This window comes from Halichoerus grypus, chromosome 6, assembly GCF_964656455.1.
Source record: "Halichoerus grypus chromosome 6, mHalGry1.hap1.1, whole genome shotgun sequence".
Taxonomy (NCBI): Eukaryota; Metazoa; Chordata; class Mammalia; order Carnivora; family Phocidae; genus Halichoerus; species Halichoerus grypus.
In genome coordinates this window covers 76,603,924-76,618,935 of record NC_135717.1, presented here as the reverse complement: position 1 = coordinate 76,618,935, position 15,012 = coordinate 76,603,924, and the positions used below count along the sequence as shown (strand labels likewise).

Sequence of the window (15,012 nt, the reverse complement as noted above, 5' to 3'; positions counted from 1 at the left end):
CAGGATAGGTATTTAATAAATATTTCTTTAATGTATACCTAAAATGAATAATGCAGACCTAAGTGTGACAGGAATTCTGAGCCTGGGGAGACTAGAAAAGTTCCCCATGGAGAAGCTGGGACTTGAGATGAGCCCTCAAGAATGGGCGGGACATGGGCACCTAGGTGGCTCAGTCGTTAAGCGTCTGCCTTCGGCTCGGGTCATGATCCCAGGGTCCTGGGATGGAGGCCCGCATCGGGCTCCTTGCTCAGCACGAAGCCTGCTTCTCCCTCTCCCACTCCCCCTGCTTGTGTTCCCTCTCACTGTGTCTCTCTCTGTCAAATAAATAAATAAAATCTTAAAAAAAAAAAAAGAGTGGGCAGGACATAGAAAGGGGAGGTCCTGACAGTTTGGGGACAGTCCACGTAGGTGGAAAGGCAAGAGCAAAGCCCAGACTTAAGAAGAGGTAAGGTGGATCCCAGGGTAAGTTGAGCAGAAATTTCCCATGGGACTGCAACAATATAGAATTTTGAAGAAGTAGATTAGGCACATTTCATATCCGCCCTTCTGTCCTATGTCTACATATGGGAACTTCTATTTCTAGAGTAAATGACTTTTCTAGTTAGTATGAAGAGAACATGAATAGCAGGCAAATTTCTCCTCCCTATTTTATCATTTAATTTCTATATCCTCCATGCATATGTAAACACACAAATAAATTTACACATTCTAATAAATCATTACATTTATTATACCGTAGGAAGCGTTGCCAGGAAACCGGTTGTCAAGCAAAGCTATATTTTGAAGAGTGGGAGGTGTATAATTATCTTTAAATACTTTCTCTGGATAGTAATTACCCCCACCCCCACCCCAGCCTAAATCCATGTGACTCCCCTGAATGGCTGTGCAGAGGAACAGCACATTTGACAGCTACCACCCTGCCTCTGACAGCCACTCCTTCAGGGGGTCAGGCAGTCCTAGACCCATGGGACAGGCCTGACCATGTGGCACCCCACATCCCAAACTTGGGAAAAGAGGAGCTTAATCAAGTTCTCAGTATTAAACTGACTCTGAGTCCATTTCTACATACTGTAAAGGAACGCAAACTTCATTCCTTTGGACTCTGAGTAACAATTATCCGTGATTTCTCTAACAAAAGATTGTATCTATTTAAAACACCGTTGAAACTACAATGTAAGCTATTTAAGGTCAGATATGAGTTTGTCCTAAAAAATTCATTTTTCAGGAAAAAAATAGCTGTACCAAATTTCTCTATAGTATTAATAACCACAATGACAGGAAAGAAGCAATGTCCTGCCCTGTTGAGATAAGACTCCTCAGTACCAAGAGCTGGCAAACTGCAGAGGAGCCTGAGGACCAACTAAGACCCCTTATCCCATCCTTTGTCCCTCTCTTCACCCTCCTCCATCCTCACTCTTACCCAAGGTGGTATGTCGGGGAAGGTAAGCTTCCCTAGCATTTGGAAACCTTAATTTTCTGACCCTGATGCACTTCTTCTCTATGTAGTGAATTAGCCTCAAGTGGCAGATAAGTGTCCCCAACAAAGGGATAGCGCTCACTGGAGATGGCATTCAAGCACCCACAAAGAGCTAGGATCAGATCAGAACACTATTTGATTAATTCTTTCTTCCCTCCCTGTTCTGCAGGCCAAAAACTAAATTCTCCCTGCCATTCTGAGGAAAAAGTTCTCTCCTTAGATGTACTTCTCACGTTTCTAATCTCATAATAGATGCTAACAAAAGTTTGGTAACAGGATTTTCCACAGATAGTAGGTAGAAAATACAGAGTGAAAACACAGATGAAGTGAAGCTATCTCAAAAGGCCGTTTTGGGGGTGGGTGGAAGGATCCATCGCAGCAGGGGTCTGCATTTCTGCAAACCTAGAATACAAACCTGAATACAGATATTCATGGACTGTTGCTCTGAGATGCTGTTTTGCTCCTCCCGCTGCCTTCTTTATTACCCGAACAGGGGCGCTGCCTTCCAGTTCCCTGCTGGGCCTCTCTACACACATGACCTGTAAGCACCTCAAACCTATTTCCTGAGCTGAGCGCCGCACCTTTCTCCTCGTAGCAACCTCCCTGCCCAGAGCACTGCTTCTCCTTGTCTGTACCTATAACAGTTAGAGGTGCCATTCTTCCAAATCACTCCAGCTAGAAATTTTGGCTGTCCCTTCCATACCTTTCTCTCTTACCCTGTGCATCCAGTCAGGCTCAAAGTCCTATTGATTCTGTCTCAAAATAACACTGTCAACTCAGTGTCCTCTTTTCCATTAATAAAGCTACTGCCTTCATCATCTCCAGCCCAGATGCCCAAAAGAGCATTTCTCATACTTCCCCTGATCTAGAAATTGTTTTGTTGGTTGTTTGGTTTTCTACTGGAAGCTGTAAACTCCTCCACCATAGAATTTAAAAATTGGCATCATCTAGCTTAATGGTTCTCAACCATGGTTATAGATTAGAACCACCTGGGGAGCTTTAAAAACTACCCAACCCCCAGAGAATCAGATTTAGTTGGTTTGGAGTTGGAGTCTGGGTACTGGTGAGGGTTGATGGTTTTTTTTTTAAGCTTCCCCAGGTAATTTTATGTACAGCCGGGTTTGAGAGTCATTGACATAAGTCCCTCAACAAGAGACCAAAAGAACATTATATGGACCACGGCCGAGGTTTCAGGAGGCCATGTGCTGCATGAACTTGTATATAGAGATGTGTGTATGTGTGGGTATGCGTGTTTTTTTCTGAACAAAGTATCTAAACATTCATGAGATTCTCAAAATGTTCCATAACCCCATAAAAGCAAAGAACCTCTGATCCAGATTCACCTATAACACTTTACAGATGAGGCAGCATCTGGCCTGGGGGGAAAACCAAGTCTGGCTCTGCCACTGTGTAATATCAGTCAAGGTACTCAACCTCTGTGGCTTAGTTTTCTCCTCCTGAATATCAGGGTAATGCCTGCTTTGCAGGGTTAAATTAAAGAGAAGGCATGAGAAGTGTCTAGTACGGTAACAGACATGAATAAGGTTTCATTAATGGTAACCATTACTAGTCCTACTACTATCATCACTACTAATAATACTCTTACGTTGTGCAATACAATTTTGAATAATGTCATTATTATAAATTAAAAATATGTATTTATACCAGATGCATTATATGGTATTTTATCAATCCCCACAACAACCCTGTGAGCTTGACCCTATTCCTATTTTACAAATGAGAGAACCCAAGCTGAGAAGGGTCAGGGCCACACACACAAGTAAGTGGCAGAGCCCGGTTAACTTGACGGGAAGCTTATCTCCTCGCCACCACATTGCACTGCTCTGCTGAGGCCAAGTCCACTGAGGGGAGAAAGGAAACCATGATGGTGTCTTTCAGATTTCACAGCCCCCTCCGCCCTGCCCCCTTCCTTCTCTCCTTGCTCCTTTTCCAGCCGCTACTGGCGCCGGTGGAACCGGTTCTGCAGAAGAAAGTGTCGTGCCGCAGTCAAGTCTAATGTCTTCTACTGGCTTGTGATCTTCCTGGTGTTCCTCAACACGCTCACCATCGCCTCGGAACACTACAACCAGCCCCACTGGCTCACGGAGGTGCAAGGTGAGAGGAAGCCCCCGGCGCTATCCTTCTGTACTCTTGCCAACTCGGCCCTGAATCCCAGGAAGGGAATAGTCACGGGCACAAGGTTGACGAGAAAGCCACCCTGGCAGGGAAAGTGTCCCTGGCTCTTGGCAGATGCCATGCTGGGGATGCCAAGGGCTGACGAGCTTGCAGGTCCCATAGTAAAATGCACCACCTCATTATAAAGAGATGTGATTCACCTGGCTGGGCCCACACAGTCTGCCTGCCCCAACAGTCGCTATTGGGTCCTATGCTGCCCCTTGTTTGGCTATCTCAGACTCTTGGCTGCCAACTTCCCAGAATGGGTTTTCAATACCTCAGGCCTTACTGTAGCCTGCAGGTGGGCATGCCAGAACATGTGTGGATGAGGTGAGCAAAAAGCCAGGAAAGAGGACAGTCATGGCCTGAGCACGAGGAGCTGTCCTCCATGGGCAGTTAGTAGCCCCGCCCTTCCCTGGAGCCCTAGAATAGGACCTCCCTAGCCAGTGCCTCAGCTCCACTCCCAGGGAGTCAAGCAGACATGGGGGCTGCATTCCAGAACCCTGGGAAGTGGACCGTCTCCCAGTGCAGAGAGTGGACTTGGGTGGCCTGGCTCCCCTTTTTGGCTGATTGGTTTGGGCAGAGCACTCACCTCTCAGAACCTCACTCCTCATCTCTGAAAAAGCAGCTAGTAAAGAAGTAAAGAAGATCAGCACACACAGCCTTTGATGCATCGTAGATCATGTTTACTGTGATTATAACTAGATATCCCTTTTCTGGGGATTTGGCCCCAATTGTTCTGTTCTGGCAGCAACACAGGGGGGAGGTGTTCTGGCTGGAAAGGGAGCGTCTGTGCTTTTTTTTCCAGCAGTGATAATTGTTTTCTTTCTCCTCCTCCCGCCTTCCTCCTCCTCTCACCCCCGTGCTGGGGTCCTGCCCCCTCGCCTGACCTCACCAGACACGGCCAACAAGGCACTGCTGGCCCTTTTCACTGCAGAGATGCTGCTGAAGATGTACAGCCTAGGCCTGCAGGCCTACTTTGTGTCCCTCTTCAACCGCTTCGACTGCTTCATCGTGTGCGGGGGCATCCTGGAGACCATCCTGGTGGAGACCAAGATCATGTCTCCCTTGGGCATCTCTGTGCTGAGATGTGTCCGGCTGCTGCGGATATTTAAAATCACAAGGTATTTGGGTTCTCATTTCCCTTCAGACCTGGGACTCAAGGAAAGGTGCTTCCAGAAGGCAAGGGAGGCAGAAAGGCCTCGGTGGGAGAGTAGCTGCTGTTTCTTGAAAGGTCTATCCTTGGCTCATATATGATAGAGGGGAATTTTTCTTCGTTTAGATGACATATCATTTAGAAATTCCTTTGGCTGCTGATACCAGAGACGACTCAGTGACATAAGCAAATTCGGGATTTATTCAGTTACATAAAAGAAGTGCAGAGGTGGGCAGCCCAGGTGGCTTCAAGAAGGCATCAGGGACCCAGTCCCCTTATGTCCTTTGCTTTGACAGCCTTAGGACTGCCCTCCACTCCTAGGGTCATGAGGTCGTTTCCAGAGATTGAGCCATCATGTTTGAATGAATCAAGGCAAGGAGAAGAGAAGGGGTGAGGGACCAAAGGGAGCATCCATCCTGGCTGAGTCAGCCCCTTCCAGAGCTCTTCTAGACGTCTCACCAAGGCTCTGTTGGCCACCCAGCTGTTGGAGAGACTGAGCAATGTGGTCTTTTTGCTGTGCATGTGCTGCTGAAAATGTAGTCAGGATTCCTTAACTGGAGAAGGATGATGGCTATTTTGCCACAGATGGTTCTCACCCCTCCTTCCACACATTCACCCCCTCTCCATCTGCCTGTCCATCTGCCCACCCAAAGACTGCAGGCTCCCCAACTCTCCAGGTCAAGTCGTGATTCTCATGAAGAGGACAGGCACAGGCGGGGGCAGGGGGGTGGGCAGTATGCTCTAGAACAGTAATTTTCAACCATGTTGAGACCCATTTGGAGTGGTGAAATCAATTAAGTGGATCACAGCCATCATTTTTAAACAGCTTTATTGAGATAATAATTCACATGCTATATAATTCACCCCTTTAAAGTGTACAGTTCAGTGTTATTCTATATAGTCACAGCGTTTTGCAACCATTACCACAATTTAGTTTTGGAACATTTTCATCACCCCAAAAAGAAAGCCATACCCACTCCTTATTTGTCCCACCTTCCCTCCCAGTGGCAACCACTAATTTACTTTCTATCTCTATAAATTTACCTGTTCTTGGCAATCCCTATAAATGAAATCATGCAGTATGCGGTGTTTTGTGACTGGGCTTCTTTCATTTAGCATAATGGTTTCACATGCTGTGGCATGTGTCAGTACTTTATTCTTGTTTATGGCTAAATAATATTCCATTGTATGGATATACATTGCTTTTGTTTATTCACTCATCAGTTGATGGGCATTCGGTTTCTCTCTACCTTTTGGCTACTATGAATAATGCTGCTATGAACATTCATGTTCAGGTTTTTGTACGGATATACATTTTCATTTCTCTTGGACATACACCTAGGAGTAGAACTTCTAGATCATTTGATAACTCTACTTTTAAGATTTTGAGGAACTGCCCAATTGTTTTCCAAAGAGACTATGCCATTTTGTATTCCCACTGGTGATATATATGGGTTCCGATTTCTTCATATTCTCATTTTCAGTGAAGGAATGAAATAGAATAGGAAAATCTCAGAAGGCCTCACATGAACATAAGCATTGTTTCATAAAAATCTTTGGGACATATGTCTGAGCTGCAGTATAATATGTATTTCTCACTGTAGGTTGTGGTCAACCTTGAAGGGACATGTCAGAAACATGTGGTAGGGACTGGGCTCAAACTCTGCCTCCCAGAGGTACACACCTCCTCTCCAGAAGAGTCTCTGCTTTGGGAGCCCAAATGACAAAAGGGGCACTGGAACCATCAGTTGGATTGTGTTGGGGAAAAAAGGAAATGGGGTTGGTATCTTTCATTCAAAGACCTGGAAGTAACCACACCCTGCTCGGTGTATTCTGAACTTGGCTGAGTGAGTGGTCGGGGCTTGCAAAGCTGCCCTTGCTTTGCTGTTCTGCTCATGGCTCTCTCAGCAGCTCATTCCTGTGGTGCTGTCGAGGGTCAAGGGTCAAGTGAGAGAAGCTATTTAAAGAGTTCAGTTCAGTGCCAGGCCCAGGGACCCTCAAAAGCCAGAGGGTTTATTATTAATCTAATTATTATCATTGTTGTTACGAGGAGGAGTACTGAGAGCCATCTAATCATATACGCGGTCTTACTTCTGTTTCTCTCTCATGTTCATACTGCACGTCAAGCTCTAAGAGATAGGGCAAAAGGAGTATGGTATGAACTGAACCCAGGAGAAATTTACAGTCTGGCTGGGGAGATGGAGTTTGTACTCATGAAACCATTGAAAGAAAATCTAAGACAGAATAAAATGAGCTGGCAGGCGCCTGGGTGGCTCAGTTGGTTAAGCGACTGCCTTCGGCTCAGGTCATGATCCTGGAGTCCCGGGATCGAGTCCTGCATCGGGCTCCCTGCTCGGCAGGGAGTCTGCTTCTCCCTCTGACCTTCCCCCCTCTCATGTGCTCTCTCTCTCTCTCACTCTCTCAAATAAATGAATAAATAAAATCTTTAAAAAAAAAAAAAGAATAAAATGAGCTGGCAAATGTTGGGATGGGGGAATATGTGCTATGGGAAGTCAGGAACAGAGGGAGTCCCTGGGGAAGGTTTAATGTCACAGGATGGACTCCAAGGACACGCAGAATTTAAACCCACTAGTTTAATGCTCTTGAGCAAACACCTCTCTTCCCCTCGCCCCAGAAAAATCTCTTTCTAAATGCCCTGAATATCTTGGCATTACAGAAAATCTTTGGTTTGTAGTAAAAGTAGTAGAAATATAGTTATAGTACAAATATTGTTAACTACATAGAGTTAACAATTATTGTTAACATGCATCAGGACTTACTCTGTGCAGATAGTGTGTCCCGACTGCATTCACTTGATTCACCCTCACAATTAATGACCTGTAAGAGAGAGTCAGAGCAGGGCACTGTTATTATTCCCATTTTATAGATGAGGAAACTGTGGTTCATAGACTTCAGTCACTTGCCCAGGCCACACAAACTGCTCAGGGGTGAAGCTAGGATTAAATAGCAGGTCTGTCTATCTGATCTCAGGTTCTGTGCTCCTAACCATGATCGTGAACTGTGGAGTTGACCCCTAAACTGTCTTGCCATCTTTGTCCCAGCGACACAACTTAAAGGATTTTTACAAGTTGATTCTTGTTGTTATTCATTGATTCTACTTGTTCTTCCTTGGGTCTGGTAAAAGCTATTTTTAACTTGGAGTTTTCAGTGCCTCCTAAATAATTCTCAAAAGTCTGTGTGTTTGGGAGTTTGTTTTTGCTTTTGTTTTTTAGATTCCTATAGAAAAGAATTCTTGTTCCTAGATATTGTCATAGCGTCTTGAAGAGATTTGACAGTCGTTCTCTTTCTAATCAATAATTTAGCTATTTCTAAGCTAAAACTATTGCCAAGAAGCCATTTTTTAAAATCTTTCTTTGTGGAGAGCTTCCTGTAGTCCCTCCATGAGAAAGATGGGTGGTATTTTCAGATCTCTATAAAGTCTATAAACAGAATAATTTAATTATCTAATTGTTACTTTGGCAAAGCCCATCATCTTCCTGTTTGCAAGCCTCCAAACCCTCTGGGGGCTTTGGAAAACAACATAGAGACTATAACTATGTGGGGAATCCCATGCCCCCTCTGAACCTTGTCTCCAATATACTCCAGTGACCAAGAAAATGCCTAAAATATGGTCTGGGAGTGGACATCATGGTCCCTCGAGATGGGTCATCTGTGCATGGTCCTGCCATCAGGCAAGCATATTTCTCTCTCTTCTTTTAAAACCTCTTGGAGAATACTTAGTAATATCTCACTACTATTTGTGTGTTAAAGAAGCATTTTTTGTAGTGCATTCTAAACCAGTGATTGTGATTCTCAAACTTAGTTGGACTCATTAAGAGAGCTCATGAAGGATCCCCACCGCTAGAGATTTTGACCAGCAACTTCTAGAGAGTTCCATGCTGGTAGTCCGGTGACCTCACTTTGAGAAACACTGGCCTAATTTCCTGCTGCTGTCCTTTGTCCACTTCCCTGTCTTAAAATATAGACCTTTATATATCATTGGAAACCTTGATTTTTTTAATCTACACTCTCTACTGTAGCCCCTAACCATGTTAAGATTGTACTTTTGATAATTCTTGATTGGAAAAACATATAATGATAAAGAGCTACTATGAATTCAGCAAAGTCTTAAAATTATTTGAGTTTTATTAATTCTTATAAACCTGTGCACATTTGAGAAGTGGTAATGTACACACAAGACAGGCTATTTATTTAGAGCGCTGTAATGCTTGATGTATCCATGGATTCATGGATCCCTTCCTATAATTCCAAGTTTCCCTTCCTTCACCCAGGACCTACGGTCTGAGTTTGGAATACTGACCTAGACCAAGAGTCCTCCACTATGATGTCAAGACACAATGGTATGTCCAGAGCAGTTGAGCAGTGTGTAGCAAGTAATTTGTTATTATAGGAGCTGAAATACCAAAGTTTATGAACAGTTTCTTTTCCAAAAAAATACATACAAAAAAATTCAATATTGTTCTTTTCCAAAAAAAAAAAATACAAAAAAATTCATTATTGTTCAATATTGTTCCTGACCCTCACTCTTGGTCATTTGCATTCCCAAGTACTTTTCTGAATGGGCAAGAATGGGCTGGACTTATCACTCTTCATGCTGCCTGAAGTCTTCAGTATATGACAAATGTGAATATGGTATATGATGAAAATGAATTATTAGCATGCTCATTTTTTGAGTGTTTTGTCAAAATCTGAGGATGCTTTAGAGAATATACTGTGTATATGAATATCATCCATCCTATATGTCTCAAAAAAAAAAAAACAAGACTGGGAACCCTGCATTGGACTGTAAATCAGTTGATTCCTGAGTGTTAATAATATTAGAAGTGGTATATTATGGACTAGGGAAGGCAAGATTCCTGCCTCAGTGAGAACAGAGAGGCATCCATGTGGCCAAAATCTTTGTCATCTTTGGGTACATTACCCATACCAGTGGGCCTTCCAGCCACGTCATAGATTGGGTTCTTTCTCCTGTTTTGAGGTTTTACAGGGCTCTTAAATGTTGCCAGTTTTTAATATCAACTATGTCTACTCTTTGTCAGCCCAGTCTGACTTACCATTCTACAGGGAGGAAGAAAGACCTCAGTTAGACTAAATCTGGACGTGATTCCAATTTACTAATCACATCTTATTTTTTATACAGTTGGCTTTTAAATGCACTGAAATCCCTCCAGCCCTTGCTGTTTTCTCTCTTAAACCTTAAATCCCTTTCTTTCTCCTACTGCTCCTCCCCTGTGGCTCCCTTCCCAGGCCCTGAAATGTGAGTTTGGGCTGATTCAGCACAGACAGATTTACTGGTGAATCATGATCACATATGGGCTCCATAGAGCCCCAAGGTGAGAGGCTTTGCAAATTCTCCAGCCTCTAAATGTCTCCATTTCAATTGCCAGAATCTGGCCATGAGTATCAGATCCAACCCTACATAGCCCCCACCCTCCGACTCTAGCCCTCCTCTTCTTAGGGCACCATGGATGCTCTGAGCTCCTTAAGGACCATTATTAAAGAGGTATGTTTGGCATCTGCCCAGTTTGCAGGCCAGGGTCTATGGAGAAGGCAGCTCAGACTCAAGAGCCTGCTCACTGACATCAGCATGAAGGGTGGTTATTCTCTGGGATAGTGACTAGCTGGTATCATCTACTGGGGATTAAGAAGACACAGGTGAGGATGACTTGAATGTGCTCCCTTCCTAACCCTGACACGTCTGGTACAAGAGCCCACTAGCAGAACTGAGTAGCTCTGTGGTCCGGGAGCTCAGGGGAGCACAATCCCAAGGTAATCCCAAGGTCAAGAACAGACAGCCTGACCAGGTTACATTCCTCCCAGTAAGTTCCTTTCTCAGTGTGACCAAGACTTCTAATGCAAACAGAGAAGATGAGACCTTTGAACTTGTTTTCCAAGGCAGAGTTTGACTCTAAAGTAAAACACATAAAATGTGAATTCTCCTAGAATGGAGGGAGCAGAGGTCAGTATCAGCAGGAATTAAACTGGTAGATTTGGCCTTGGGCCCCTGGCTGTCCCAGACTATAATATTATAGAATTCTCTGTTTGGCTCTTCCTGGACCAGCACATGCCTAGTTCAGCCTCCCATCACACTAATCTCTCCAGGCTCTATTGTGTCTTACAGAACCAGGGGCCAGCTTTACTGAAGGACTAGTCTTTGCATACCCACCTTGGATGCCCGTGTGGCCAGGGAGAGGTGAGGACAAGGCTGAGCTTCCTCCCTGAGTGAGCCTTCTGTGCTTTCCTCAGTCAGCTTACATTATATGCATTCCTCCTCCTTCCCTTAAGAATGTTGTATAGAAGCCTCATATCGCACAGATTTGCTGCAGGAAATTTGCTTTATAAATACTCTACCAACAATAGATCACTGCCACCAACACTGAAAGGAGTTTTGTGGGGTTTTTTTGGGGGGGTTGGGGTTTACCCTCAGGACAAGAAGAGTTAAGACTATATAAATTTAGTTATGAACTTCTCTGGAACAGAGAGGAAGTAGGGTGGAGCATTTTGCAAAGCACCTTAAAGCTATTGGTACTGTTATTGTGAAGACCTTTTATTTATAGCAAGCTTGATGATCTGCTCCATACCTAGAATGTAAAGGACCCGGCCCTGAGCTATTTGAAGCAAAGGTTCACAGGATGAAAGTTCCAGCTCAAGCAAGGCTTAGGTCACTCTGTGCCATTGAAGATGCGGGATAAGTCCATGGGGCCCAAACAGACTTAGCAAGGAAGAATGATGGAGATACAGCATGCCTGCACAGATGGTGGTCACTTAAGCCAAGAGAGATGGAGGGAAAAGGTGACAAAAGTGAAGCCATAGTCAACAAGTGAGAGAATTTAGGTAACAAAGAAATAGCTTGGGTAAGAAAACCCTCACATGCACCCTATTTTAAAGAGAGAACAGTAGGCTGGGTTGGATGGGGGACGGGGAGGGCAAAGACATACTTTGGAAAGAATGATTCAGAGCCACAGGAGAATTGAAAAGTTGATCTCAAGGATGACCGTGGCTGGTGGAGTGTCAGAGGATGGTGGGGTGGGAAGAGGGGAGTCTCGAAAGCTGGGCATGTGCATCTGGGGCTGTAAATCCCCAAATACAGAATGGAGACTTCTGTGGATATGGATGCCTGTGTACGCTGTTCTGAAGACAAGATACTTCATTTTCCTGGCTGCTGCTCACTTTCCTCCAAAGCTCTTTTTTTTGTGAGTGTGTGTGCTTCATGGTTTTCAGTTGATTGCTAATATGTGGTTAACCCTTTTAGTTTTTATGTCTAGAAGCTAATATGTCTAAAAAGGAGAGTGTTTCTGGGAGCTGAGGCATCATGTGATCTTCATGCCATAGTGGTCACAGCCACCAAGAATCAGATTGGCATTAAGGAGGAGAGAGCTTCAGGACCTGCAAGGCTGCTAACATTTCATTTAAATGCTATTTCATGTCACCCGCCCAGAGGCTGCCACCTGTCACTTACAAAGCTCATTGATATCAGTGGTAACAAGGGCCCCACCCTATCTTCTGCTATCAGCCAAGGCATGCCAGGTTCCAAAATCCGGCTCTTCTCTGAACCCTAATAATGTTCTTTGCCACAACATCAGTACAACAGTCCCTTTGTCTCGGTCCTTTAGAGAGCACATAAAACATCTCCAACCACGTGCACATTAGGAATGGACACCTTCTGTTCGGCAAGCTGTATGCCCCTCGTCATGCCATGCCACTGGCATCAGCTCTGCTCCCTTAATTCTGCTCCAAAGGAACAGCCATAAGGCAGACTCCACCTTGCCCCTGTTGAATGGGAAGCAACTGGAAATCGGAGACAAACAGTATAAACAGCCATTTGTTTATTTGTCTTCCCTGTGTCTGAACTGAGTGACTGGTCCTCAAGGCAGTATCTTTTCAGCCTGGGTGTTTTTCACGAGGAGGGTAGGCTGATGTCCGTGTAACTGGTTGCAGTTTGTCTCTTAAAAGCTGGTTCAAGCCCTTGAACCCACAGCCATTGGTTTTGAGCCACCAGGATGGGAGTTCTTCCCCAAGGGAGACATTCCCAGAGCTCTTTGGGAAATCCTAGCACAAGGGTCTCAAAGCCATAGCAACCCTATTTTCTGTAGGGTAATTTATACATACTCATTTTTTTTCTTTTCTTGTTAAGGTATAATTGACATATAATATTATATTAGTTTCAGGTATACATAATGATTCGCTATTTGTGTACATTGCACAGTGATCACCACAATAAATCTAGTTAACATCCATCACCATATATAATTCCAAATTTGTGTGTGTGTGATGAGTACTTTTAAGATTTACTCTTGGCAGCTTTCAAATATGCAGCACAGTATTATTAACTATAGTCACCATGCTGTACATGACATCCCCAGGACTTATTTATAACTGGAAGTTTCTACCTTTGACCCCCTTCACCCATTTTGCACACTCTCCCAACCCCCTGCTTCTGGCAACCATCTGTCTATTCCCTTGATACATAATAGTTTGACTTAGGCAGGGGAAACTCTGCCCATGAAATTAGGGAAGCTGTAGGAAAGGAAATGATGTGGAAGAGGTGCAAAGTATGTTTGACTTAAGTACCTGTGTGAGAGGACCCACCACCACCCCACCCCTGCTCCCACCTCACACACACAGAAGTGTCTGGGTAACCCATGTCCCCTTGCTTTTCCCTCCAGTAAGTATAAATATGTCACAATCATAGTAAGATCCATTCATTCAACAAAATAGTTATTGATCACCTCCTTTGACGAGGCACTGCTCTAAGCACTAAGGATATGAACAAAACAGACAAACTTCTGGTGGCAAGTGGTGGTGAGTATATTAAAAAGCAGGAATAGGAAATAGAATGTGGTCAGGGAGGACCACTGTAGTGAGGGGACATTTGAGCAGAGCCCTGCAGGGCCTGAAGAAGCAAGCCATGCAGAGTTCTGGGGAAGACCTCTGCAGACAGCAGAAAAAGAGGGACCAGAGCAGGAGTATGCATGGAGGCTGAGGGGACAGTTTGGGACCGGGGGGCTGGAGCAAAAGAGGGAGGGAGAGTGGGAGGAGAAGAGGTCATGGAGGTGGGAGGAGCTGACCCCACGTGATCTGCTAGGCCTTCCAATGGGAAGCTTCTCGAGCGCTTGAAGCAGCGTTAAGACTTGGTGTGACTTGCGATTTAAAAGGGCCTCCTGCTGCAAGGGTGTGGAGTACATAGATGATTGTGTACCTCCCAACACATGGCATTGGGAAGTATGTAATATAAGTTTGTCTCGATATTGGTGATTCTAAGTGTAGAAACTTTGTTAAGGGGATGTCTGCCAGATTTCTCCACTGTTAAGGTACCCTTTCTCTTTGTGATTAATAAGTAATCTATGGAGTGATACTTTGAGAGTGTATGAATGCCCTACTGGCCAACAATCTTTCACCTAATGGTTTTAGAGTCCATGATGATCTTTACCTGAATTAGTTGCTGCTGCAAAAGGGTGATCTTCTAATTCTATCATTCATTCATTCATTCATTCATATTATCCATTTGACATATTCTGTAAAGGAAACCTCTCCCTCCTTACTTAAATATCAGTGGATTTAGATTGTTTTTTCAATGTGTTATAATCCATTACTATCAATTTTAAAAAAAGGTATGGTGCATTTGAGGGCTTTTCACCTGAGATGTATGTGACACGGAGAAGGGTTGCAGGGAGCAAGTGTCAAAACAGGGCAACCCGTCAGGGGGCAGAAATCCCACTGGGAGGTTGCTGGCTCGGCTGGTGACAGAGTCATGGGAAGTGGCCAGGCTCAGGCTCCGCTTGGAAGATGGGGTCACAGAGCTTGCTGGTGGGCAAGAGAGACATGGGGGGTGAGAGAGACGTGAAGTGTAACTGCAAGGGTTGTGTCTTGAGCCAGAAACTGCAGGTGTCACTTAATAAGGGAGACGATGGGGGTAGGAGTTCTGTCATTCCACAAATCTCATGTTGTGAGCCCACTGCTGGTTGACCAAGAGAAACGCAGACTTTCCCTGGATAACTTGAGGGACATAGGGAAGCATGAGAAGAGTCCTCACTTTTAGTCAAACGCTCTGCCCCACAGCTGGCCCCTCTGACCATTGCAGCCCTCAGCCCTGCTCCACGGGCCAGCCCCTCTAGGTCACTCACTATCTGCCATCTTTCATGCCCAACATTCTCCTCCACTGGATGACTCATTTTGTTTCTCT

The 15,012-nt window shown here is 44.6% G+C and overlaps 1 protein-coding gene across 9 annotated transcripts in view; it reads left to right on the top strand.

The window, feature by feature from the left end:
- The window catches only part of CACNA1C (calcium voltage-gated channel subunit alpha1 C), a 649,893-nt gene that overhangs the window by 504,872 nt on the left and 130,009 nt on the right, over nucleotides 1-15,012 (top strand). For all 9 annotated transcript variants that reach the window (XM_078075431.1, XM_078075429.1, XM_078075427.1 and 6 more), the window contains exons 12-13: nucleotides 3,432-3,592; nucleotides 4,551-4,776. In XM_078075431.1, the coding sequence (XP_077931557.1) occupies nucleotides 3,432-3,592; nucleotides 4,551-4,776 (387 nt within the window). The remainder of the gene's footprint in view (nucleotides 1-3,431; nucleotides 3,593-4,550; nucleotides 4,777-15,012) is intronic.